Consider the following 25,442-nt stretch of genomic DNA (forward strand, 5'->3'; position numbering starts at 1 on the left):
ACGACCTCTCAATGTTTCCACCGGCAGCTGGAGTTCAAGTATAAAACACACACACACACACACACACACACACACACACACACACACACACACACACACACACACACACACACACACACACACACACACACACACACACACACACACACACACACTTGGTGTCATTGATTAAATTTGCTTCATCTGTGCTGATATGAGTCTAATTCAGACAGAAAGAACAGTTCCCTGCTGAGGTTTGTCGTTGCTGCTCTCCCCCTTCCCTCCCCCCTCCCCCCTCCCCCTCCCCTCCCCTCCCCCCCTCTTTGTCATCGTACATTAACATGTATCACGAGCAGACGGTATCTGTACGTGAACAATCTGTATTTCATTTACACCTGAAATTGAAATTAGCCTCCGGTGCCCCCGAAGAATTGCTCGGCAAACATAAACACTCCTGGCTGTCCTGACAACCGGCTGTCGCGGCGAACGCAACCTTATTAATCTTATGTGTCTTTTTATGCGTAATCTCCGCGGCACCGGGGAGGCTGCAGCGCTGCACGGGCCATTTATTTTACTTCGAAGCCTGCCGTCGTCAATTAGCAAACCGCAGGCGTCAGCTGACGATGATTTGTATCTCGGCGTCGCGACTGGTAACCAAGACTGCAAGACACTGTGTGTCCGAATCCTTACAGAGGGAGCGATGCACGGAAAGCCGAAGCACGGCACCGACAGGAACTACGAGTGCGATGCTGTTTCTTTCAGACTTTCAGACCGCAACACGAGCTAACTTCTGAGGTTTCGGTGATTAACGTCCGACCTCGCATCACTTGATGTGTTTATAACTTCCTCCTCAGCTGCATTGAAGTCTGCACTAAAAATGCTGAATCAATCTTGACCGTTCAACGTGTCACTTGTTCATTATGGATTTTCTTGATTTCTTTAAATCAGTACCAATCGAAGAACAGGGGAACAAGATTGTGATTTTAACCAGAAAATCAATACGAGCTTTTATAGTTTAGCACAGAAACACATTTCAGTCAGGACCAATAATGCAAATTTATAAACTCCAGATTATTCCACTCCAGAAATGAGCTGTGTACATTTACATTTGATCTATTGTTTATACAGCATGATAAACTCACACATACTGTATAATATACTAACGTAATTAGTGCAGCTAAATAATACAAGGGCTCATTTCATTATGGATAATTTATTGACCATTAAATGAATCAGTCGTGTAAGTTTTCTTTAACTTTGATCCATACCAGCGCTGCACAAACACTCCTGATGTGAAAAACCGAAGATGGCCGTTGACGCCGGTCGTCAGGGATCAAATCTGAAGGTTTAACCTCAACTCGATTCAACGAAAACAAAATTTAGCGGCACAAAATGAAATGAAAGTCTGCTTCTCAACCCGAATGATTCTGTTTGTCCGTTTTGCAAAGAGACTTCCTTCGTTCGAACTCCGACGTCGACGCCGTCAAGCTCTGTCACGATAAAATATGAAGACCCACGCGAATCTAAATGAGACGTTTTTCTTCCAAAATGAGATGTCTGGCGTTTGAAAAATGAGAAACCCGCGCCAACAAAGTGATTGACGGCTCGAAATTATAACAAATTACACCTCCGCTTGACGGATGGCGGAAAGAAGGGAAGGGGAAACATCGGCCTCGCTCGCCCCGACAATCGGAGGAGGAGGACGTTTAACTGCAGCCGCGCAGGGCGACAAGCTTCGTGGCTGAAGAGACGCCGTGTGTGAAGACGTCTAAATATACACCGACTCCTCGTAGGACGTGATTGACAGGTGACCGAGCACGCCGACCTGGATCGCGCCCGCCCGTCCGCTGAGTGGGAGGGATCGGCGTCATCTCGCCGTACTCTCCGACGCGAGTGTGCGGCATGTGGCGGCATACACACACACACACACACACACACACACACACACACACACACACACACACACACACACACACACACACACACACACTCACACTCACACACTCCTGCTGGCTGCACCCGGCGTTAACGAAGCTTTACACATTCGGGTGTTTGACGGATTTCGGCTTCATAAGGTCGTCAATTGTCTCGCAAAACTGTGTTGCAAAAATTTTCCTCGAGTGCTTCCTCTGAGTAGTCATCTGAAGTACCACACACACACACACACACACACACACACACACACACACACACACACACACACACACACACACACACACACACACACACACACACACACACACACACACACACACACACACACACACACACACACACACTAAAGCCTCTGTCTCACACTCTTCCAGCTCCACATCTTTTTCCTCTCACTTTGTCTTTCTAATCTCGCTCCCCCTTTCCTCCGTTCACAATTCCCGGTCTTTAATAATGTATGAAGGGGAAATGCAAGCCGACCGAAGAGGCCTCATTTTTCAAGTGCGGCTCGCTGTGTTAAAAAAATAAGTAAAAAAAAATAATAAAGAAGGGCATTAATGTATAAGTGTATATGGATGTATAAATGACTGTAATCTATAATTGTAAAGGAAACATGAAAGGGCATTATGGGAGCGAGCAGCAAGAAATGAAGAGGATGAAAGATGGGGTGGAAATATTGAAATTTTTTCCTGTTTTGTTCTCCACATCCATCCGTCTGCTCTTCCTCCGTTGGCACTTCATCGTTGCTTCTTTTCTTTCCTTCCTGGCAACTTTTCTTGGTTCTTTACGTCCTCGTTACCTTAGCGACAGTAAACGTGGTAAGAAGTTTACATTTTCCGCACTGTTCATAACTGAATATCTATTCATCTTCATTTGTGATGAATTTCTCAAAGGAACTTTCTGTCTTTGTCAAAGGGTATTCTTATGGGAACATGCAAATGTGAAGAAGTGTACATGTGTAACCTGAAGAGGTCAAAGGTCAGAGGCCCAGGTCCTTAATTAGAAACAATTATCTTCCCTGCAAAGTTTGATGTGCTCACTGGAAAGACTTCTGCTCTGTAAATAGTGAGGAAAGGATGAGACCATGAAACTATGTACATTCTCTGTTTAAATACAAAAAAGTGTATTTGTGTCACTAACTTTGAGCTGGTTGTAGAAACCTCTCCATGTTATGCTGATCAACATAATATTAATATGATTTTGACAAACACAACAGGTGTTTTGTGTCTTTCTTTGAATCCAGGTTTGTTCACAGCAGTTTCTCTACGACATTTGGGGGCTCGTCTGGGATCCCAAACCTGCCTCCAACTGCTTTTGAGAAGTGGAAGAGATGACAAACCTCCTCTCTTCATCCACCTCCTGCATTAATGTCCCCCCCCCCCTCTCCCTCTTTTCCCCCCTCCAGGTCCGTCTGCTGTACTGCTCCCTGGAGGAGGCCGAGCTGATTTTCCGAGCAGCCTGGGCAGCGGGTCAGGCCGGGCCCAGTCACATGTGGTTTGCCGTGGGACCGGCTCTGTCTGGGTTGGGCCTTGAGGGACTACCAAAGGCCTTGTTTGCCATCCGTCCGCAGGGCTGGAGGGACGAGCCGCGCAGGTAACACGCAGCCTTTCGAATTTCTAAGTGTCACTCGCTGTGGGACTGAAACAGGGTTTCTGTTGGCCCAAAGAAATACGACTTTAAAGATGTTACACGAAGGATTTTTACCTTCCAATGAGGATTTGTTTTTTATGTGCTCCTTAGTTTATGGGGAAGAACAGCACAAAATATAAGTGGGCTTAATATTTCTTGAGGCAAACTTTTGCTCAATACTGGCCACAGGTCCATTTAACATGAATGAAGGTCAATACACTTCTTCTTTCTAGTTCAAACAAGCCAAAAATCTACAGGTAACACCTTCCTTGACATTAGAAAAGTAATGAAAGCCAAGACAGCAGCACCATTTTCCTTACAGGATGTTTGTTTGTTGACAATTATTTAAACTCCGCCTACTTCCTAATTTGCATAATGAGATTTAACCTGATTCTGAGTTGAATCAAAGCAATTACAGTGCATTTTATCACCAAGTGTAAATGCAGATGGTCATAATCAGATGAAATCATCATCATTTATTTGAATACAGATTTGTGATTCCTAATTTAAAGGTTAGTTAGCTGTTCTCTGAGTTTTTAGCCATATAAAATGGTCTTCCAGAATAAGTAGGTGTACCTCGAGTTTGGAACTTTTCATCGGAGGTTTTTCAAAATCAGGAATGAATCTATTTGCTCATCATTTATCTTTCTGAAGTTTGCTAAAATCAGATTATAGCCACACACAACGGGTATATATTAACAAAACCAAAGTGCTGAACCAAAATTGTGTCATTTGACTTTTTTTGCCTGTAAAAAGATGATTGTTTTATTCATTCCTTAAAAAGTTACAAATGCTTAATTTAAAAGCGAATGTTTTTTAGGACTCTTTAAATTTATTCAGTCTATTTTTATTGTCAGATGAATTTCCAAGCGGCAGTGTTTGTCTTTTGAAACCACGCAGATACTCAGTCAGTGATCTCTTTGTTTTTCCTCAAATAAAACATGAAAGTGTCACTATTGCTCTTTAAAACTTTGAGTGCCGCTTCGTTTGCGTTACCTCAAAGGATTATATACATCACAAGAAAGGCTTTGTATCGTTTTGTGATACCGTGTAAAATAATGCAGCGTGTTGTGTGATTATTTTTATTCCTGAAACTTCATGCAGTTCCAGTTTTGCTGTTTTATTTGCCCTCACCTCATTTGAGAATTTACTTGTATGGAGTTCTGCAGTCCAGAGCCTCGAAGCAGCTGAAAACAAAACCTTTATGATTTAAAAAAATATATGAGCATCAGTGAGAAAATAAATCTTCTCTTCTTCAGCCCTAAAAACAGATTATTATTTTTTTCGATGCAGCACACAAGGACGCATCCTTGTACACTTTTACGACCACCGGCTGCCTCCGAGACGTATCCTCCGACCTGATTTCATCACAGGGATCATTACATTTTCATCTAATCTAATCTAAATGGACTGACCAAGTGAATCCAGGTGAAAGGGACAATCCTTTATTGATTTTCGCTGTTAAATCCACCTCTGTCATAAAGGAAGCTGCAGCAGGAGGAAGGTGCACTTTATTAAAGCAGTTCAATGAGTCTGGATGTGCTGCACGTATTAGCGTTCGTTTAGCCACTTTGAAAGGGCGGGCCAATCGGTGAACAGCGTCGGTGGTTAAGTGCGTTTGTCCCGACGCTCCTTCACTGTGATTGGATGGCTGGGTAAAAGGTGACGGTGACAAGTGCAGCGTTTTATGGTTTTATCCAAAGTCAAGTTCAACACTTGGCACAGAATAAATGCTCAGCATTTCGTCCCACTGCTCGTGTTTAATCAAATCTGGCACTACCATTAACAACAATTTGTGTTTAGGGGAAAACGCTCTGGTCACCTTGGCTTTATGTAGTTGCCGCGGCGGCAGAGTCGACTGGTTTCGGCGCATGCTGATTGGTTGAAATTAACCCGAGGGAACGACTGCAAACGATTCTCTATTGAACGTACACAGACTCAGATATCCATGCAGGCTACAAAAAAACCTTCTTGGATGATAAAAAACAATCTGGAATAATTGCAAGTAACTGAAAGTATTGGATATGATAAGAATTTAGATGCTTTATTCATTTAGCTAATGATACCTGCACCACTGACCTTTGGTTTGTGTCTGATGTGAACTCGACCGGTTGATAAAACAACGTGATAATAACAACTCGCCCGTGTGATTTCCCAAATTACTGAGTTGATCACACCTGAACGCACCATTAAACAACTGACCAGAGCACAATGGATTCTTATGGTGCAACGAATACACCAGACGTTTCTTCCAAATTAATGCGATTAGATATTTTGAATGCATCTCACACGATAATCCCTGCCTCTGCTCAGCGATACGTGGCCGTGTCCTTTTCTCTGGTGGAGCCGATCAATTCTCCACAGAGCTTTTCTAAATACTTACAAAAAAACATGACGCTTGTGATTTGTTGTTTTTTTGTGACCATATTAACGGGGGCGCCCCACCACACAGCTAACAGCTCTGTCAAGCCACAAATGTAAAATTGAATCCAACCTCGTTAGCTGACTCCAGATATTTTAACACGTCATCGTTTCTCCCTTCCTGTACAAGCAGCATGGTGTTATTCGCTGGAACAGAACGTTTTGGAGGCGCGTTACACCTCCTGAAGACACCGTGACGGGGAATTCATGATGGTTCCCTTTTTTTTCTTTTGAACACTCTACTTTTGAACTCTTGAACTCTCTCTTCGGCGGGTCCTTCATCTCTTCGTGTGCTGCTTGTTTGAAATGCTAATTTACCGAATTAAGCCAAAACTTTCGGAGTTTTTGCATTTTTTCACATTTTCGGCCCGGCTGCTGCAGGTCAGGTCGTGGTCAGGATTTAGAGCGATAGCTTACTGTCGGCCTTAAATGTTTACTTTACATAATAAATCCCGGCGTCGTGTATCGAGGATGTCAGCAGTGATTGGTGTTGTTTTTAATAGAGTTACAAATCAGAGTTGAGCCCCATATTAAAAAAGCGGCGCCTTTTTAGTCTCTCGCTGTGAAATCTTCTCGCAGATCAAAGTCTGATCTATTATTAAATTGTCCTCAGACAGATAGTGAGAGTCGGCAAATATTTATTTTATTTGGAAGTCAGGATGCTTGACACACGAATAAATTTAGACACTGGATGTTCTGGTGTTGTACTGAGGCTTAAATTAGCTAATCGCCCTCAATATCAGCTGCTTTATTCATAGCTCAGCATCATTGGGCCATTCATCAGCTGCTCATCTGAGTAATGTCCAGTAATCACATTCATGGAGGGTTTACTGTTTGGCCATTATAAACCGTCACTTTTAAATCATATTTTTTCACTGATACGGCCAACCTCCTCCCAATGTGTCAAAGCCATTTGGATTGTTTATCTCTCCAGATTTAGTATTCATGGGTTTTTGTTGGAGGGAGCTTTTTAAAACACCAAAAACAGCAATGCACAGATGAAACATTTGTGCGAACATACAGCTCTAACGTACTTCATATAGCAACTTGATATTAAAAAGACATCTTCAGTCTGACATAAAGCACAGAACAGAGAAAGACTTTTCTCCTCAGAGAAATGATTCCAGTTCCTCATGGCATTGATTTATTAAATCAAACACGGGGCCAAAACGTGACAGTCACGCTTTGGGCTGTCTAGGCGTGAAAGTTACACGTTTTGAAAGCGTGAAACTTACACACAAGTAAATGTCATGTGATTTTGAGTCATTTGAGACCAAGTCCACGGGATGTTTTTTGGCTGTAGTCGGAGGAATGAGGGGGTGGCTTGGAGGCATTAGTCACAGACTGCCAGTCCAGGCAGTCCAGGAGGTGATGACGGTTTTAATTAGCTGTTGTTTTTTTCCAAGTCCAAACCATAATTTTATTTTTCCTTAACCCCAACCAACTCCTTTCTCCGAACCCCAATCACGTGTTTTTGTTAAAAGTCAAATTTTCCTGTAAGTCACACGTCTCTACGCATGCAATAGGTTTCATTTTCATCCACTACATGAAAACGTGTAACTTTCACGCCTAGACGGCACAAAGCGTGGCTATTCCACGTTTTTGCTGTAGCGGACCGGCATGTCCATGTTACGTTTTGCCGTGATACTGGGTTGCACACTTTTACTGCAGCTCCAAAAGTCACAGTGTTGCTTATTTTGCTCTTGTGGCATATTAAAAAAAACACCACATGGATTTCTTTGGATGGGGTTTTTAAGCCTACGGGTGTCAGCAGCGAATACCAATTTACCCGAATGTCATTGTCCACCTGAAAATCTTTCACTAAAATATAGTGTTGCAGGATCCCTTTAATATCCAAACATCTAGACAATACGCTCGCATATCTCGGCCCGGTTGATCTGTAATGATTATATGAAAGCGAAGACGCCGAGCCGACGAGGAGACGTTCTGGATTTTGCATTTTAAGTCTTGATTCATCGCTTTCTGAAACTGGACAATTCTGCAGTCAGTGAGATGTAATTACTTTTCATTTTGTCGAAGCTACCCAGAATTTATACTGCCAAGATGTTCTTTAAAAATGTCTGCCCACTTCGAGCTTGAAGTAGTGAAAGAGTCCATTCATTTTTATGCATTTTTTTGCTCACAAATTGAAAGTTTGAGCGTTGTTGGGTTTTCGTTGTCCTGAAGTTATTCAAGCAGCAACGACTGTCCTCCCCCCAGACGGCTGCTGCGTTTCTCTGCATGGCAGCAGCGTCACAAAAGACCTTTAAAAACCTGTCCCCGTGTCTCCGTCTCATATTATTCTCCTGCTATGATCCTGCAGGCGAATTGCCAAGGGAGTGTCTGTGCTCACCCACGGGGCCATGGCTCTGCGGAGGGACCAGGGGGCCACCAGCCGGGCGCAGTACGCCGGCAACTGTCAGACCGACGGCAACAACACCCACCGAGTGCCAGACAGAATCAGGTGAGCGGGCGGGCGGGTGGGTGGGTGGGGAGGAAGAGGAGCAAGAGGAGGAAAAGGAGGAGGAGGGGTGACTTTGAATTTCGATGCCATTCACACAGCAAACAGCACGGGAAAGTAAATAGCGACTAGCAGCTTTTAATCGAGCAAACCCAGAGAGCTGAGTCACTGTGGCCTGAAAGCAGCCGCTGTATTTCTGCAAGGGAACATTTTACAGGTTGGATACTGATGGAAAACCTGCATTTTAATGTTTCTGCAGTTGTATTTTGGTAATGAGACTGATATTTAAAATGGTTTTCTTGCTGTGGTTTTACAGTTTTGTATCTGCACTTCTTTGTGTGTCACGGTTAAAAGACCTTGACACTGAGAGCTTATTGATTCTGCAGCCTCGGCAACGCTGTTGTGGGTCACAGTCAGCTGACAAACAGCCAGACACTGTGGTGCATTCACAAACTGTAGAAAGAATTAGTGTTGTAGTTGTGACTATATGAGTAATACTGTTGTCTGGGTCATGTCACAGTGAAAGTGATGTTTTTTTGTGACATTGCAGGTCATTTCTTTGGCACTAAAACACACACTGCTGCTAACCTTTGGTTCGTTAGCTGAGGAGCTTCTTGCTGAAAGGTGGAAAGTTTATAAAGAATGACAGGAAGTGAGGAATCTTGGAGAAACACATTAGCATTTCCCAGCAGGCCTTCTTACTTGGACTACTTTGAATATGCCTCAGTGATGCGAAGAAATAATTGCCTATATTATTATTATTATTTTTTTTATAAAACTTGTCGTGGATTTTAATAAAAACTAAAAAGAAACGTAAAAAAGAAGGTGCTAAAGCTATCGGAATCAATCCATCTTAGAGTTATGTTGTGTAATGTTTACTTTGAAGACTACGCGCATCAGTCTGTCTGTTAGTTAAAAACAGTCTTCGTATTAATGGTAAAATATATAGATGTGAATCCATTTTGTCAGGTGAGGTGCTCACCTGACAGTGATGTCATCAAAAACAGCATATTCATCTGCTGTTGAGTTGCTTTTTAATGTTTCGAAATGTCTGTTTACATCAGCGAAGGAATAATTGAAGCTGAATATATGTTTTCACACAAAATTCATGTTTTTCAATGAAAAAAAATGAATCAAACTCTTTAGTCGTGTATATAAATATATGGATTCCCACATGCTCGCAGCAAAAACATCCAAGCGCAGCATTTACTGTATACGCGAGATCATTTGCCTTTCGCATGCAGCAGGAGTTTAAATAAACGAAAGGGGAAAACGAGCAGGACGGCAGAAGCCCCAAGTTTTGATTGACTGCTGCTGCTCTCCGGCTCGCCGTCCTCTGGGAACCGTCGGGTTCTGCTCTCTTCTCAGCTGTCAGGGTTACAGGAGCTGTCTGACTAACCTGCTGCTGCACCGGCTCCGGAGACTCGGGCTCATATTGGCGAACGCATTTGGTCCCGAACCGCGTTCACAAATGAACCGAGATGGTGTGGAATAAAATGCATGAAAAAAACGACTGCGGACATACTGTTCATTAAGAGATGTGACTCTCTTTAGATTAAATCAATCCTTTCAGGGTTACGCAGAATTGGTTTTGTGAGATTTATTCCAAAAATTTGTCGCGGAATTTGTAGAGTTTGAAGTGAGTTTTCTTTTTTTTTTTTTGCGTCAAATTGTGTGAATTGGAAAGAAATTGCTAAGCAAGAAATAATTTTTTTATTTTTTATTTTTTTAAGCAAAGGATTAAATATGTAATCACTTCCTTTGATATCAATAATGCTGCACATCACAGAAATATTTTTGTTCTTATAAATTTCCCAGAGGGGCTAAAAAAAAGTTTTGCCAAATGAATTGAATATCTAAAGTTAACAGAGAAAGCTGCTTGTTGAGTTCTGAAATCGAGGCGTTTTGAAGGCAGAGCAGGTGCAAAAAAAACAACATGACAACAGATCGGTGCAGATATGACAGATTGATGACAACGTCGGGAAATCTTCCACCGGCACAGGCAACAAGTTGTTCTGCAGATGGACGGTCAGCGCCGCCCTCCCCCTCCCCCCCGCTGAGCGGGTTCATTTTAAAATCGGCAAAACATTTCACGCCCTTCAGAAATCCGCCGCTTTTTGTTGCATGCTCTCAATCAGGCTGTCTGTCACGGTGACGGGCCGCCGGGGCTCATGGGAGTCTGAGAAATACAAGTTTAAAAAAACAATTATGACCTCATTCACCTCTAAACACTTTTATTTTAGCAACGCGAGCATGACGTTGGCACTGATCAGGGATCAGATAACGGTGACAACAGTTTGTGTTTGAAAATGTTGGAGGCATTTTATTTATTTTATGTGACAGAGGTGCTAAACTCAGTGTCATTCAGCTGCTGTGATCTTCAGACTGTGTAGTTACACCTGAGGGGAAATACAGATAACCTTTTTTCTAAATCACCTCCTCAAAACACAACAGGCGCTTTGACACAAATCCATGTGATGTTTTTTTTGTTGGTTTTTTTTGGTGCATTTCCACTTGGCATCAACCATCAAAAAAAAAAAAACTCGCCCTCTGTTAGGTTGAAGGACTGTGAATGTTTTATCTGTTGTCAGCCTGCATTCACAGCAGTTACACGAAAAAAAATAAAAGATGTTTCTGCAAAACCCCAGATTACATTAGACGTATATTAAGTAGAATAAAACTGTATTACTCAAGTACAAGTACCTCAAAATTGTGAAATGAGTAACTACAGTTGATAGAAATGGTGTAATTGCAATTCTATGAGTAAGTGATGAATGATTAATTATTTGAGCCGCTGTATTCATTTTTGCACAATCCACATTTCTCACCATTTGATGTTTGTCTGGTGCTTTTTTTTAAATTACGTCATCTCGTTGCGGCACATTAATTAGCACCACCAACAGTTTATCTCGAGGTGCTTAGCTTCTAATATTCAACAAGCTGCCTTTCGACGAGCATCTGTTGACATTAAAATCACAAATTTAGTTGCAAAATAAAAACAAACAAAAAACTGCACCACTGTGGACACTGTGGTTCCACCCAGTATCACAGCGTGAAATAGACACGCTTCTGGGCCGTCGAGGCGTTTTTGAAAGCGTGAAACTCGCATGCGTGTAAATGTCATGTGACCATGAGGTTTGAATTCAGGAGGTGATAAACATTTTTTGTTGAGTTGTTTTATTGTTTAACCACGAGTGTCGTTTTCCTGCAATAGGTTTCAGTTTCGTCCGCTACATGAAAATGTGTAACTTTCACGCCTAGACAGGCCAAAGCGTGTCTATTTCACGTTTTATTTGTATTCTTTGCCGTGATACAGGTTTGTGTGGTTTTAAGTCAAATGAAAAAATGAGGCTGCTCATCATAGTGCTGCTAATCGGATGTTACTTTAAATAGTGGCATGAAATGAACAGGAAATGACAAATCAGAAAATTGACAGTTCACTAACGTGATGGTTGTGACGGGATTGGACTCAGGAGGACGAGTCAAAGCTCACAGCTGCTCCATCTTCCAGGAAGCAGAACGACACCATTTGATATTCCCTTAAACTCGAAGCTTGTTCACGTTCAGACTTTAACCTCGTTTTGATCGAGAGCTCGCAGACAGCTCGTCATCGTAGGAATAAAACGTCCCACAATGATTGACGTCTTCACCTTTTTTTTTCGTGCGTCTCCTTCTGAAACACGTCTGTTTTCAATAGTTAGACCCTTTTTTTAAATCGGTGACATCCTCTTGTTGATTAACGGAGCTGAACGCCTGCCAACGACTCGCCCCCGAATACTCCTGAACGAACCAGACAGAACGCCCGGTCAGCAAATCTAAAGGAGATAATTAAAAGATAATAACGCTTAGTTCAGATTGTCAATTATCTTTTCCATTAAGGGACTTTCTGTTTCTTAAATAATAAGATTAGAGTAGGAGGTGACACGTGACGCACGTTACCATTAATCATCACATAGACGTCCTGCGTTATCCTTTCATAGACATTAGAAAACAACATCCACACAGAAGGAAACATTTCAGAGATGTTTTGCTGCCTAACAATCTCCATTATTCGGTATTTGTGCTCTTTGTGTGCTCTAACAGCTGAGACAGATGTGAAGAAAAAAAAATCCTCCTGAACAAGCAGCTCACACGTGTTCACACACTTTGGCAACACCAAAAAAAAAAAAGTCAGGATGTGAGATTGTGAGATGGAGGTTTGGCAGGGAGATGCAGGAGGGAGAGGAAGAGATAATGATGATGATAACGGTGATTTGTCCGCCAGCAAATAACAATGGCGGCAGAGTTTGAGGCGTCGCGATGAAGCGAATAAACGCGTGAAAACACACGAGGCTCAGAAGAGATGTGGAAAAAAAAAACCTTGACAAAGAAGTACTTCAGTTGGAGACGCTTTTTCTTGGAGCTGCAAACATACAAGAGAACATCAATTTCAAAAAGCTTTTGGCTGCAAAATGATGACTTGGGTGACAAAAATAGACGAAAGGAAAGCTGAATGTAAAGTCTGTAAAACTACCGTAGATCTGTTAAATATAAAAGAGCAGGTTTAAGCAGTGTAATGTCTTTTTTTTTTTTTTTTTTTTTACTGAAAACGCCTGTAAGCTTGTCAAATTCAAGGGAATCAAATAACAAAAAGGGGCTTCAAAGGGCAATATTTTACATATTAATATTAATATGTATGACCACTTGTTAGATGAACTCCGACAAGCCGACAGACACAGTCCTCACACATTTACCTCGTGTAAGTGTTGTAGCTAATGCTCCAGTACAACCAAAACAATGAGCTAAAGGACGCTAAAATAGCTGCAGTTCAAAAGCACCCGTTCCTGCTTGAATGCTGTATTTGTTTAATCTTTGATCGTTGCGGCCAAAGTTTGAAATGTTTTGCCACCATCGTTTTTGGAAGCTGTGAAATTCTCTGTCACATTATTTGTGAACCGAAGTGTTTTTGACGTCTCGTACGCCTCGAAATTCACAGACAGGACACTCGAATTGGACGTCGCAGATGATATTTCACGTCTCGTTATCGTCCGACAGGACTCGAGAGCCCAAACGGCCTCAGAATAAAACAGCAACTTTTAGCTGACGTGTAAAAGCTCTCCGACCAGGTGGATATTTTTCCATTTGATGGTGTTTAAAAAAAAAAAAAAAAAACAAATGTAGGACGTCACGTTGCCGGGACAAAGAGAAATGAACTGTTAATATTGTACGTAGTTTTCTCCCCCAAATGATAAAAGTTGAATATAAAAACGTACTGAGACAGAACTGATGAGGAGGAAGTGAGGATCAGAAGTGGTGGGAAAAAGAGCAGAGCGGGAGGAGGAGGAGGAGGAGGAGGAGGAGGAGGAGGAGGAGGAGGAGGAGGAGGAGGACTCAGCTCACCTCCAACCCTCAGGAGGAACCGACTGCTCTTCTGGAGCGGAGGAGTGTCACAGTCTCACTTCTTTAATAACCCCAGCGTGGTCGGATTCATTCAGCATGAAGTCTTCGTCACCTCTGGAACCAGACGTCTGCAGTGAGATGTGTTTTTCAGCTGGAACTAAACAGTTCATATTCATGTATTAATATATATATATATATATAAATAATGAACAGTCTAAATGAGTCCAGAACCCCGGTGTGAAACATGCAGGTTTCAGTCCTGGAAAATTCAATCCGTTGATGATTTCAGGCAGTCGGAGACCTGAAATGAGTTTTCTGTCATTTAAAGAAGATAATTTGTGCTCAAAAGGTCGAAACCACCGACGTCGTCCCGGATCTCATCGATCAAACGTTCGCTTTTCTTTTAGCTGCTGCCGTTGCATGACTTTGCGTCACTCGTTTGGACCGTATATAAGAGGCAGGGAGGCTGACGGGGGAGGGTGAGGAGGGTGAGGAGGGTGAGGACTCTTCATCCTGTGAGGGTGGTTTTTCTTCTTCTTTCTTTTTCTCGTCTGTCATTCTCTGTCTTTCTTTTTCACACCTTCCCGTGTTGCTCATCAACATGTCTGCTCATCACCTCCCCATCTGTCGTGTCTCCCGACCCGGTGTTCCCACTCTCTCTCTCTCTCTCTCTCTCTCTCTCTCTCTCTCTCTCTCCCTCCCTCTCTCTCTCTCTCCTCCTCTTCCTCACTCACACATTCACTTCCTGTCTGTTCATTATTGGCTGAGACACCTTTTACTTTTCTTCTTCCTCTCCTTTCACTTCCTCTCACACATTCAGTTCTTTCTTTCTTTCTTTCTTTCTTTCTTTCTTTCTTTCTTTCTTTCTTTCTTTCTTTCTTTCTTTCTTTCTTTCTTTCTTTCTTTCTCAACCAGCTGAGCCATCAGTGTTAAAGCTCTCTAACTGCAGCAGACAGCAGATTCAAACCGTCCCTCCTGGTTGGCGCTGTGTATGATTTGCATGTATAATTGTAACTGTGGCCCCGAGGACCTCCTGCCTGAAACTGACATGATAAGGAGGAGTTCAGTGTGAAAGTTAACCGAGGACGCTCAGAACCGGCCCAAAACAGACCCAAGGATAATTGGACCGAATCCAACGTGCAGTCGACCCAAACAAAGAGACATGCTGTCAATTAATGGACCACGTGCGCTCGTATTTGTCTCACGTTAAAAACGAGGCGTTGAATATAAAATACGTGGAGCCGCGCCGACATCAGCTCCGGGCCCGGTACCGAGACATCGTCTCTACTAACCACAGTTAGTGGAGTGGACTCTGTAGTGAATCTGGTGGTTCGAAGGTGGGGTTGAAGGGGGGGGGGGGTCATAGAGAAGCAATTAACATTTGCCTTTTTATTAAAAACGAACTGCAGCCAGTCTAATTATGCTGCTTTTCTTACGTCTCATCGTGACTGCACGTTTCAGTAGTCTGAAGACATTTAGATATGTTGTGCTTGGTTCTTTGACCTAGCCTCGGCTACCCTCGACTAGCAGCTTTGACCCATCATGTTGCGTCACCTCTCCTTGAACATACATAAAATGTGTCCCCTGGGAGTCGACTTACAGTTTCATGACTCATGTCGGGATAATTTAGTGCGACGGGAAGAACCAATGAGGGGGCGAGCCCAGAATGAGTTTGGAAAAGTGGGCTTCGGGGGTTTTAAAAAAGGAGGGTTGACTTTACTGCCTAATTATACCAAGGCTTTGTTAATGGATCTGCCAGGGGTAATGGCCGCTCTAATGCTTTTTTCTTTTCGTCTCCCCTCATCCGCTATGGCCAATTATGTGACGAGCTTCCACAATATATGCTGCTCAGTCTTCCCGAGGCTCTCACACTTTCTTTTTCCCAGCATGTCTTTCGAATACAGTGAAAAACGCAAAAACAAAGTTATTTGAAATTATAGAGTTGCAATTTTTGTTTTGAGCAACCCAGTATCATGGCAAAGCGTGAAATAGACACGCTGACCCACGATGGCAAAATGTGAAATAGCCACGTTTTTGGGGGGCTGTCTTGGCGTGAAAGTTACACGTTTTGAAAACGTGAAAAACGCGGAATCATGTCACCGAGGCCGTCTGGTGGTGTTAGTCACATACGATGAGGTTCGAATTCAGGATGTGGCAACGTTTTTGTTGAGTTGGTTTTTTGTTTCCTAAAACCCAAACATGTGTTTTAGCTTTAACTTTCATTTTCCTGTTTATCACGTCTCTACACATGCAGTAAGTTGAATTTTCCTCCAACACAGAAAAAGTGTAACTTTCACGCTTAGACAGCGCAAAGCGTGTCTATTTCATGTTTTGCTGTGATACTGGGTTGGTTTTGAAAAGGTCTTCATTGCCGTTAAATTACCTCATTTGTGAACTTTCAAGGGTACTTTTTCTGCCTTAAGTGAACAGTTTTTTTTGTAATTTATGGCTGTTATCCAAAGAAAACAATACAGATTAACAACATTTACTTATAAAAGCACATCCTCCTTCGAGGTTTCATGGTTGCCTGCAGAGGAGCAGTTATTCGATGCTGTAATAGTTCTTTCTCTCCATCCTGGCAAGCTTTCCAATGTCAGTGATGGCCGGGAGCAAAAAATCTCAAAGTTCAGCTGAATCTGACAAAAGGCTTCAACAGTCTTGAGTTCGCCAGATCAAGTGGGTTTCTGCCAAAAATTACAGTTGTGTTGGAAGGAAATTGACTCTGTTAGGTTCCTTCGCTGATCTACGGTGTCGAGATACAAGGGGAGGATTTCTGTACAGAAACAGCACCGCGAATTGGGTTCCCTATCTCTTACTGTCTCATTCTATTTTGTGAAGGGGGAGGAATGATTTGGCTTTAAGGTAGACGGGAAGCTGAATGCATCCCGTAATGAGCCGAGGAAGGAAAAATGCACGTTAATGTAAATGCACACGGAGAACAGAAATTGCTTTCAGATCAGACGGTCCTCATTCGGACGTGGTCCGACTCGCTGATGACACATCAGTGTAAATGTAGTCCGTACGGTGGGACTGTTTTCTGGAGGACAGGAAGTCATTCGTCGCAACGTGAGCAGAATCGAGATGACAAGAACGCTGACATAAGAATTTAGCTTTGACAAATCATGAATTTGAGCTGGTTAAAAGTATGGAAGGGCAGAAAATAGAGAAAAACAAGATCTGGTGTATGACTGGACCGTGCGTGAGAAGCTAGAGGGCTTTTATTTTGAAACAGGGGCTTTTAATTTGAAACGGATACAGGAACTCACCGCATTTTTGTCGTCCGATGGTTTTTCACTTACTTACAGAGTCAGTGTTCGTAGGGTTGTTGTGTTCTCACTAATAAGGGAATTAAAAGACATTCATCAAACAGTAGATCAGAAAACTTTTCAAGAAAATATTTTTTATCCCAACAAACTGAAAAAAATCTGATCACAAATTTTCTATATGTATACGTGACTGCTAGTTTTGTATTATTAAGCCTAATAACTGTCCTTTAAAGGACAATTCTATTTCTAACAACAATGTTAATCATTGAATATTAGATTGCATGAAGGTGAGTTTTATATTAAGTGTTGGGATTAAACAGGACAACAGAATTGTATAAATGCAGTCTCGACAATAGTTGCTGAGCTCTGGGGACGTGGCACCATTACTAAAAACACAATAAATCAGATAATCAGACGAGTTGCAAACTATTACGATTATAATTGCAAGCAAATTACTTTAAGATGGAAAAAAGAAACAGATTGAAGGCAACCAAAATGTTGGTAATGACTTGAACACCACAGTGGAGTTAATCTGTAAACTGTGATTACCGAACAGACAATTAGCATAATTAATTTACCCTTTGCCTTCATCTTCTCCTTTTAACTAAGTTTAGCCGGAAAATGACGGTCAAAACTACAAAAAATAAGACCCGACTTCTGAAACCAAATTTCCATTGATTGATTAATTGAATAATTAAATCCTTCATTCATTTATTTGATAGCTCCGTTAAATAATTTGCTTCCAGTTTGTTATTCAATCAGTCATTCTCCATCAATTCCTTCCCCGCCACTCCCTCTCATCTTCCTGCCTTCCCCATCCACTTGTTCATCTCTCTCATATTTCATTTCTCCTTTCTCCCTTATTAAATCAGCCCCGCCCACCTCACCCGCCCTCCACCTCCTCCCTTTTCCTTCCATCCATCTACCTAGCGACGCTGCTCTCCTGCCCGTCTTTGTCTCCCGTCTCGGGGCTCCGTCGGAGGAAACGCGGCCACGAAGGCATCTGATGCGTCGTTTTGCATGCAAATTGGATAATTGGATTTGGATGCATAATGCATGGAGGCGGGCAGGAGGAGAGGAAAAAGGGGGGGAAGGAGGAGGAGAAGCGAAGAGAGGTGGAAAGTGAAACTGACTGGAAAAATAACATGTATATGCATGTTCACACTCAAGTAAATACGTTCATACGCACGTGTGTTTACGCACAGTTATGTGACAGAAATGCAGATGTTCGATCTCCCCGTTGCTGCTTCTGTAAATAACTTTATATCTACCTTGTGATTTTTTTTTTGCGACAAATAAAACGAGCTTCCCACAGTTGGAAAAAAACCTTAAAGTCTCATTGTACTAAAAAAAAAAAAAGTCTTTTGATGGGAAAGCTTGAAAAAGACGCGTCGGTCCGCTACAGCAAAACGTGAAATAGCCACGCTTTGGGCCGTCGAGGTGTGAAAGTTACATAGTTTTGAACTTACATGCATGTAAATGTCATGTGGCGTGGAATCAGATGCAACAAAAGACATTTGACGATGAGGTTTGAATCCAGGAGGCGTTTTTCTGGAGTTGTGTAGTTTCTTAACCCCGACCATGTTTTTTTTAATTTTCCTGTACGCATGCAGTAGGTTTCGTTTTCCTCCACGACCAGGAAAACGTGTACCTTTCACGCCTGGGACAGAGCAAGGCGTGTCTATGTCACGTTTTTCCGCAATACCGGGCTGCATCATCGTCTGCTGTCTGGACACCAAGTAGGCGTAAAGCCACCGCGGTCAGGGTTGTAAATTACTCATCGTTGAAGGAGGTTGGCTGGTTGAACGACTGCAGAGGAGGGTGTGGATGAGTTCACTCACTGGGATCTCTCCCACTCATGCACTACTAACTTTAATGAGTTCAGTAAGCCAGCATGGCTCAGCCCAACTCCAAGCTGACGTCCAGGAGCCCCGAATAAGAGAAATGTCCTACTTTAATGCATCTTATCTCTCAGATGTGATGCAGCTATTGTTGAAACAGGATGTTTGAGTGAAGACATAAATGACCGAGCTGTAAACTCTGACCTTTGACGAGAACCCACAGGAATGCTTCCTGAATTAGCGCCCGTGGTTTGGGTTACGCACAAAAAGCGTTTGGTCACAGGGAGCCAAATCCGCTGAGTCGGGGTCGGTGGGGAGCAACGGTTGTGCTGTTGCGGGCGAGGAGCTTGTTGCCATGGCGCCGCAGATCAGGTCATTAGCACTAAATGTTTTCCCCCTTGAACGTCCCAGTGCAACTCGGTGTTGACACGGTGGATGACCTACCCACGAAAGCCATCCTCGCTTGCGCAGCGGACCCGACGCGCCTTCTTCGGTCGTTGGACAGTGAAGCTCCGCCCCTTTTGAAACCTGACTGTCACTCAGAGCACCTCGCCCGGCTCGTCTGAACTGGCTCACCGACGCGCATTTGCCGCATGCTAAATTGCCGGTTGTCAGTAACGCCGGAGGCGGTGGCGGATCTCCTCCGGCTCCGTGACTTCTGCCACCTTCAGTGTGAATACTGTCGACACACACACACACACACACACACACACACACACACACACACACACACACACACACACACACACACACACACACACACACACACAGATGATGCACTCGTTATCCTCGCTGCGACCTGTCCTATCAGCGCTAATGAAGGCAGTCGCATCAGTGTGATGATGGCAGCGAAGTTCTCACACGAGCGTCTGTTTGTGTGCGTCTCATACAAGAGCTGCCACTCCTGCTTATGAACATGCAAATGGGGCCGCAAAAAAAAAAGAAAGAAAAGAGCATTAAATTCCTCCCGACGTCGTTTGATGTTGAAATTGCTGCTCTTCCTCATCACCCTTCGCTCTCCATTCTTGTCCTTTAACACTCATCCCGACGTCTTCCTCCTTAATTATCTCTCTGTATCTCATTTGTTTTGTTGATGTTTAATCATGTTTTGACCTCACACTGAAATCGATGATTTAACAGAATTTAATGGGTTATCATTAAGAGCATCCACCGGCCTCCAATGACGAATCATTTTTTACGTGTTGCTGCTGAACAGTAAGTGGAGGAAAAAATAATTTAGGATTTAGGTATCTGCTGTGATGTTGATTTAATTAAAACAAATTTCTGTATTGTTATTATTTTTTGGTGGCTATCAATTCTATACTCCAAATGAAGTCAGAACCAAGCGTCAACCAGCAGTGACGTTGGTTTGTGAACGTTATGAATCCTCCAGTTCAGATTCTGTCCGTCACCATCTTTGCTAGTTCGGAGCAGGAAGTGACCATATTTGGACGAACTGGGGGAGGAGCCAGCGGTGGATCTGACCGATCTGATCGGAAACCGTGCGATATTACGTCCCGCCCACCAATAGGTGTGACCTGACTGCACCACAGGCCTGTCAATCAAACAGACACGCCCCCAAAAACAGGTCTTCTTGAATCTTCTTTTCTAATGAATGAGGGATTATTTTCAGATGGACCTCCAGAAAACTAAGAAGAAGGAGTGACTTTAGCTAACAACACCGAGATAACTGATGGACACATTTTATTCACTTTGGATTTGATGAGAGAAGTTGAATGGGAGTCTATGGAGCCGGAGGCTTTTTGGAGCCGACCTCTAGTGGCACTCGCTGGTATTGCAGCTGAATACACTTCTTCATAGACCTCATTTTTCTACCCAAAAACTACATTTATTTGGTGAAAATATCAACTTGAAACTTTTGCTAAGCTAAGCAGGTTTTTTTTAAATTAAATTTCACATTCTTGAGACAATTTGAAAAAAGAGTTCACTGCTTTTCAGGTATTTAATAACACTCCTTTATTGCCCATGTTAAATTCTAAACTAAATTTAATCCTTGACAGTCCTTTATTAAATTTCTAAAATTAATGTTATTAATAATAATGCTATTATATAATGTAATTTACGGAACTTTCATACATTTTAATCACAGGTTTACTTTATCATGTCGTTACAGAGATTTGTAATCTACTAAGTTTTTACATTTTTTTCTCTTATGCGTGTTTATAGGGTTTGCGAGCTAGCTTCGTGCATCCTCAAGATTTTACAGGATATGTGGCGGAGCTTTATTCACCGATTGGATGTCACCGGTGGCGACACGCTCGAGCAGTCAAATCACAATGTAGGTGCAATATTTTCAACTCTCAGGATTGCAAACAGGAGATTTCAGAGGGTCGTATTTGGTCATTTCCGCTGGATTACCGTGCAGCTAGAGGCCGGTCGCATTTTTACTACATCAAGGTTTTTCATCTCTTTCTCATCAGCATCACCTTCATCCCTCACTTTTCCTTCATTTTTTTGTTTTTATAATTTGTAATTAATTCCCTTCCTTCTCTCCATCTCTTTATCCGCGCTGTATTCAAACACTCTGGCCTCCGCTGCCGTGTTTCCAGCTCATCCCCCCGGACATGTACGGCGCTAACAAAAAAAACACATGTAAAGCCGAGCTGTGCACATCGCCATGACAACCCCGCTGGGACAAGACAGACACGGGAAAAAAAAAAAAAAAGAGTAAAAAGACGGAGAGATTGATAGACTTGGATGGAGAAAAGAGATGAGAGGATCGGAAGAGGGAGGGGAGGTACATGAGACGGAAAGAAGAGAAAGAAGAGGAGGAAGAGGAAGAAGAGGGGGAAGAGGGAGAAGAGGAGGAAGAGGAAGAAGAGGGGGAAGAGGGAGAAGAGGAGGAAGAGGAGGAAGAAGAGGAGGAAGAGGAGGAAGAAGAGGGAGAAGAGGAGGAAGAGGGAGAAGAGGAGGAAAGTGAGTGACAGAAGAGATAATGTGAGTTTGGGATCAGAAATCTAACAGAATCAACATGCTGAAGTGGTGCACTGCCTATTTTCATCCCATTTTTAAAAAGCCAAATACTTTCGCCTCGGCTACACAGAGAAATCAAAGCTCCGGCCACATGAATAATTTCTTATTTGTCAGCAGGATCTTTTTTTTTTTTATCGCCCATCTCTAAAAGCATAAATTAATGATTCTGCTCCAGACCAGATACCAAAGGCAGATTCCTTTCAAACACCATCTCCGTTTTTATCTTTCTTTTTTTGTTTTCTACTTTCTATTCTCTTCTTTTTTTCTGCCTTTTATTCCTTGACTGCTGCTTCCTCCTCTTTGCACCTCCTCTTCCTCCTCCTCCTCTTCCTCCTCGTCCTTTATAAGACAGTGAAGGCTCGAGCGGCGAGCCGTGCACCTTAGATCATATTGATTTCATTTCATTGTCACACACCTACAGCGCCGCGGCTCTCGTGGGCTTCCCGTCCATTCATCATCCGCTCTGAACAAACATGTTATTTACACAAACTTTACTCATCAGTTGCGCTGCGACGTCTCCCGGAGGACCGCGCAGCCTCGACGGCGTGTTTCATTCAGCAGTCAGTTGTCTCCTCCTACGTTCATTTGTTACTAAACTGCTCTCCGTCTTCTGTCCACTGTCCTTTTCTGTCTGTTTTTCTTTTTTAAAGCACTAAATGTACGAGCTGCATCAGGAGTCAGCAGGAGGAGGTCGGGGTGGATGGTGGGCCAAACAAAGCACACGACTCTCACACCAGGTTCCCTCCTCCGACTCCTGTCTGTCGTTGGGTTTCAGCATCAGCAGCGTTTTAGTCAAAGATATGGAAAGATTGTGGTTTGCTTGAACGTTCGTTGTTATTACGATCGCAAGATTGTGTCGTCTAGTAGGGATTTATTTTCACATCGCTTATTTTGACTTTTGGAAAGCACCTGTGTTACTAAGAACTGTTAAAGGTCCTCGATTCTAAACTTACCAAATATATTCTATTAAAAGTTAAACTCCTGCATTTAAAGTCTCTCTTTATCACCGTGATTTAAAGGTCTCAAAGATAAACCATTGAAATATTTTGATTTATCTTACGTGTTGTTGCCGCTCGCTCGCTGTTATAGAAAAAAAAGACCAACACTCATGCGTTTCCAACAATTTACGCTTTGTTAGCAGCTTTCGTAGTAACGAATACATCCGTGATCACAGGTTGTGTTTCTGTTGGACCTCCCGCCTCGCCTCAGTAGTTATCCTCAAAGCTTCCTCCGGCGCCTCGCTGCTTACGGCGCAGCGGTTCACGACATCTTAAAACGCCTCACTGTGAATCTCGTAATGATTTATGAATATCAAAGAGCCGCGTACGGCCCGACTGAATCGCAGAGAGCAGATTCTTGTGCTGCAGAATCTGAGTCACACCGGAGCCACGATCGCCTCCTCCGTCAGGACGCCCCTCCCCTCGCCGATCACGGTCACCCACCTTTCATTCGTGTGGAGTGATTCAGCCAAAGGCCTCTTATTCTCCATCACACACACACACACACACACACACACACACACACACACACACACACACACACACACACACACACACACACACACACACACACACACACACACACACACACACACACACACTGCAGCATGAAATACAAACATTACTCTCCACAGTGTAAAAGCAGAGACAGCTCTGCGGGTGCGTCTGCGTCCAGAGGACGGGACTCGGGGCCCACAGCGGCTCGGCCGTGGAAAGTGATGAACTATGAATCATCTCAGTCAATACGAGAACAACAGAGTGAGAGAGGGAGGAGAAGGAGGAGAGGGAAGGAGGGATGGAGGAGAGGGAGGAGAGGGAAGGAGGGAGGGAGGAGAGGGAGGGATGCTGGCGAAAACCCCATCCAGTATTTGCCGCAGAAGGCTACTATTTATTTGTTTATGTATATATTTATCCATTCATCCATCGATTTATATTACATCTCTAGCAGCAGAAGGCCCTTATATATATAAAGTAAAATAAAAAGTTGGGTTAAATTTAAACCATAATCAACTGCATCTGATAGAGTGAGAGTCCACTGCATTGATTTACCAACCGGTGCAGCTGATAGCTTCACATCGGAGCAACATCACATGAGCATAGAAATCCAACTCAAACTAAAAGAGAAGAACCTAATGGGACCAATCCATGACGAAAATATAGCCGCCACTCTATTGGTATTTGGTCATGAATAGCATCTAATATAAGGCCTTTCTAGCTCCTCCCCCTCAGTAGGTACTTTACCCGTTACACGCTTTTACCCAATAGGAACTGCGGTGACGTAAGTGGACAGTGATTGGTTGAACACGTAAACCGCCGTGTTTAAAAACACCGTGTAAACAGGAAACTAGGAAACAGTTGAGATTGAAATGGACCAACAACAAAAGTCTTTGTGCGTCGGAGGAGATACAGCGTGACTTCGATTTCCTGCGCTGGTGGTGCACCACACAGCGAAACAGTGCCGCGATAAAGTAAATGAGATTAAAGGAAAATTTAGAGTAAAAAAAACAAAACAGCGAACGCACCGGCGTCCAAGTGAAGCGACAATCGAGAACCAAAAGTCGCTCCGTTTACGTCGCGCTACGTCAGTTCGGAGTTCCTATTTATGATCTTCAACCTATTTAGTTCCTGTGAAACTCTTTGAGTTCCTCTCGATACGTCCTCAGAACTTGTTTGGTCCGAAAATGCCTTTAACATAACGAAGTCTTACCGGCGAACAGTTGAGGAAAAAAACGTGAAATGAACTCCTCGACACAGCCGGGCCGTCAAAAGCGTGCAGACAAAACCCAACCTGACTACCGAGAGGAAACACTTTACGTTCTCACTGTACACTGAAAGCTGTTGACAAATCCTCGCCACCCTGCTGAATACACCGATTGACTGATCCCAAGCAAAGCCTCTTTCTGTCAAAGCACCGATCACGACTGAGCACGAGCTCGGACAACCTGAGTCCTCTCTCTCTCCGCGCCGAGCAGAAAGACTCTTTGAAGATGGAACGGTGTGTTTTTTTTGTTGGTTTTTTTGTTCCATTTTCAACACCTAAAAAAAAGAAGTGTTGCATAGTGCAGAAGACCTCACACTCAGTCTGACGCCCAGAGCCGCCGCTCACGGTCCCGACTCCACGCAACATGTGCATAGAATCACAGTTATTTACGTCTAAGAGAGACTTTTTTTTTTGCATATGTTCAGAAATCCACCAATGCACAAATTGAGGTCTGTTTTTTTCTTACATTTTGTCAGAGATCTGCAACATTTCACTGCAAAATACTTTTGAGTACGTCTGGATCTGTCCACCACCGTAGAAAGAAATGTGACAAGGAGCTTCGCTCTTAAAACTGCATGAAGACGATATTAAATCAGTAATAAAACAGTAAAAATCAAACATAAGCAACAAAAGACCTTAAAAGCACATAATAGTTACTGATACTAGACATCTTAGCGCAAGATCGATGAGAGTGTATAAAAGTGTTTCGTAGCGTCTGAAAAATGAGGCCGATATCTTAAGCTGCAATACCAGCGAGTGCCACTAGAGGTCGGCTCCAAA

The 25,442-nt window shown here is 43.1% G+C and overlaps 1 protein-coding gene across 1 annotated transcript in view; it reads left to right on the forward strand.

Moving 5' to 3' along the window:
• grin2da (glutamate receptor, ionotropic, N-methyl D-aspartate 2D, a) overlaps positions 1-25,442 on the forward strand; it is a 108,112-nt gene that overhangs the window by 9,612 nt on the left and 73,058 nt on the right. Inside the window, exons 4-5 of the mRNA XM_069710362.1 lie at positions 3,317-3,504; positions 8,285-8,425. Coding sequence (XP_069566463.1) covers positions 3,317-3,504; positions 8,285-8,425 — 329 coding nt within the window. The remainder of the gene's footprint in view (positions 1-3,316; positions 3,505-8,284; positions 8,426-25,442) is intronic.

This window comes from Brachyistius frenatus, unplaced genomic scaffold (genome assembly GCF_029030835.1).
Source record: "Brachyistius frenatus isolate BFR_SWC_R1_liver_20210118 unplaced genomic scaffold, ASM2903083v1 Contig_91, whole genome shotgun sequence".
In the NCBI taxonomy this organism is placed as follows: domain Eukaryota; kingdom Metazoa; phylum Chordata; class Actinopteri; family Embiotocidae; genus Brachyistius; species Brachyistius frenatus.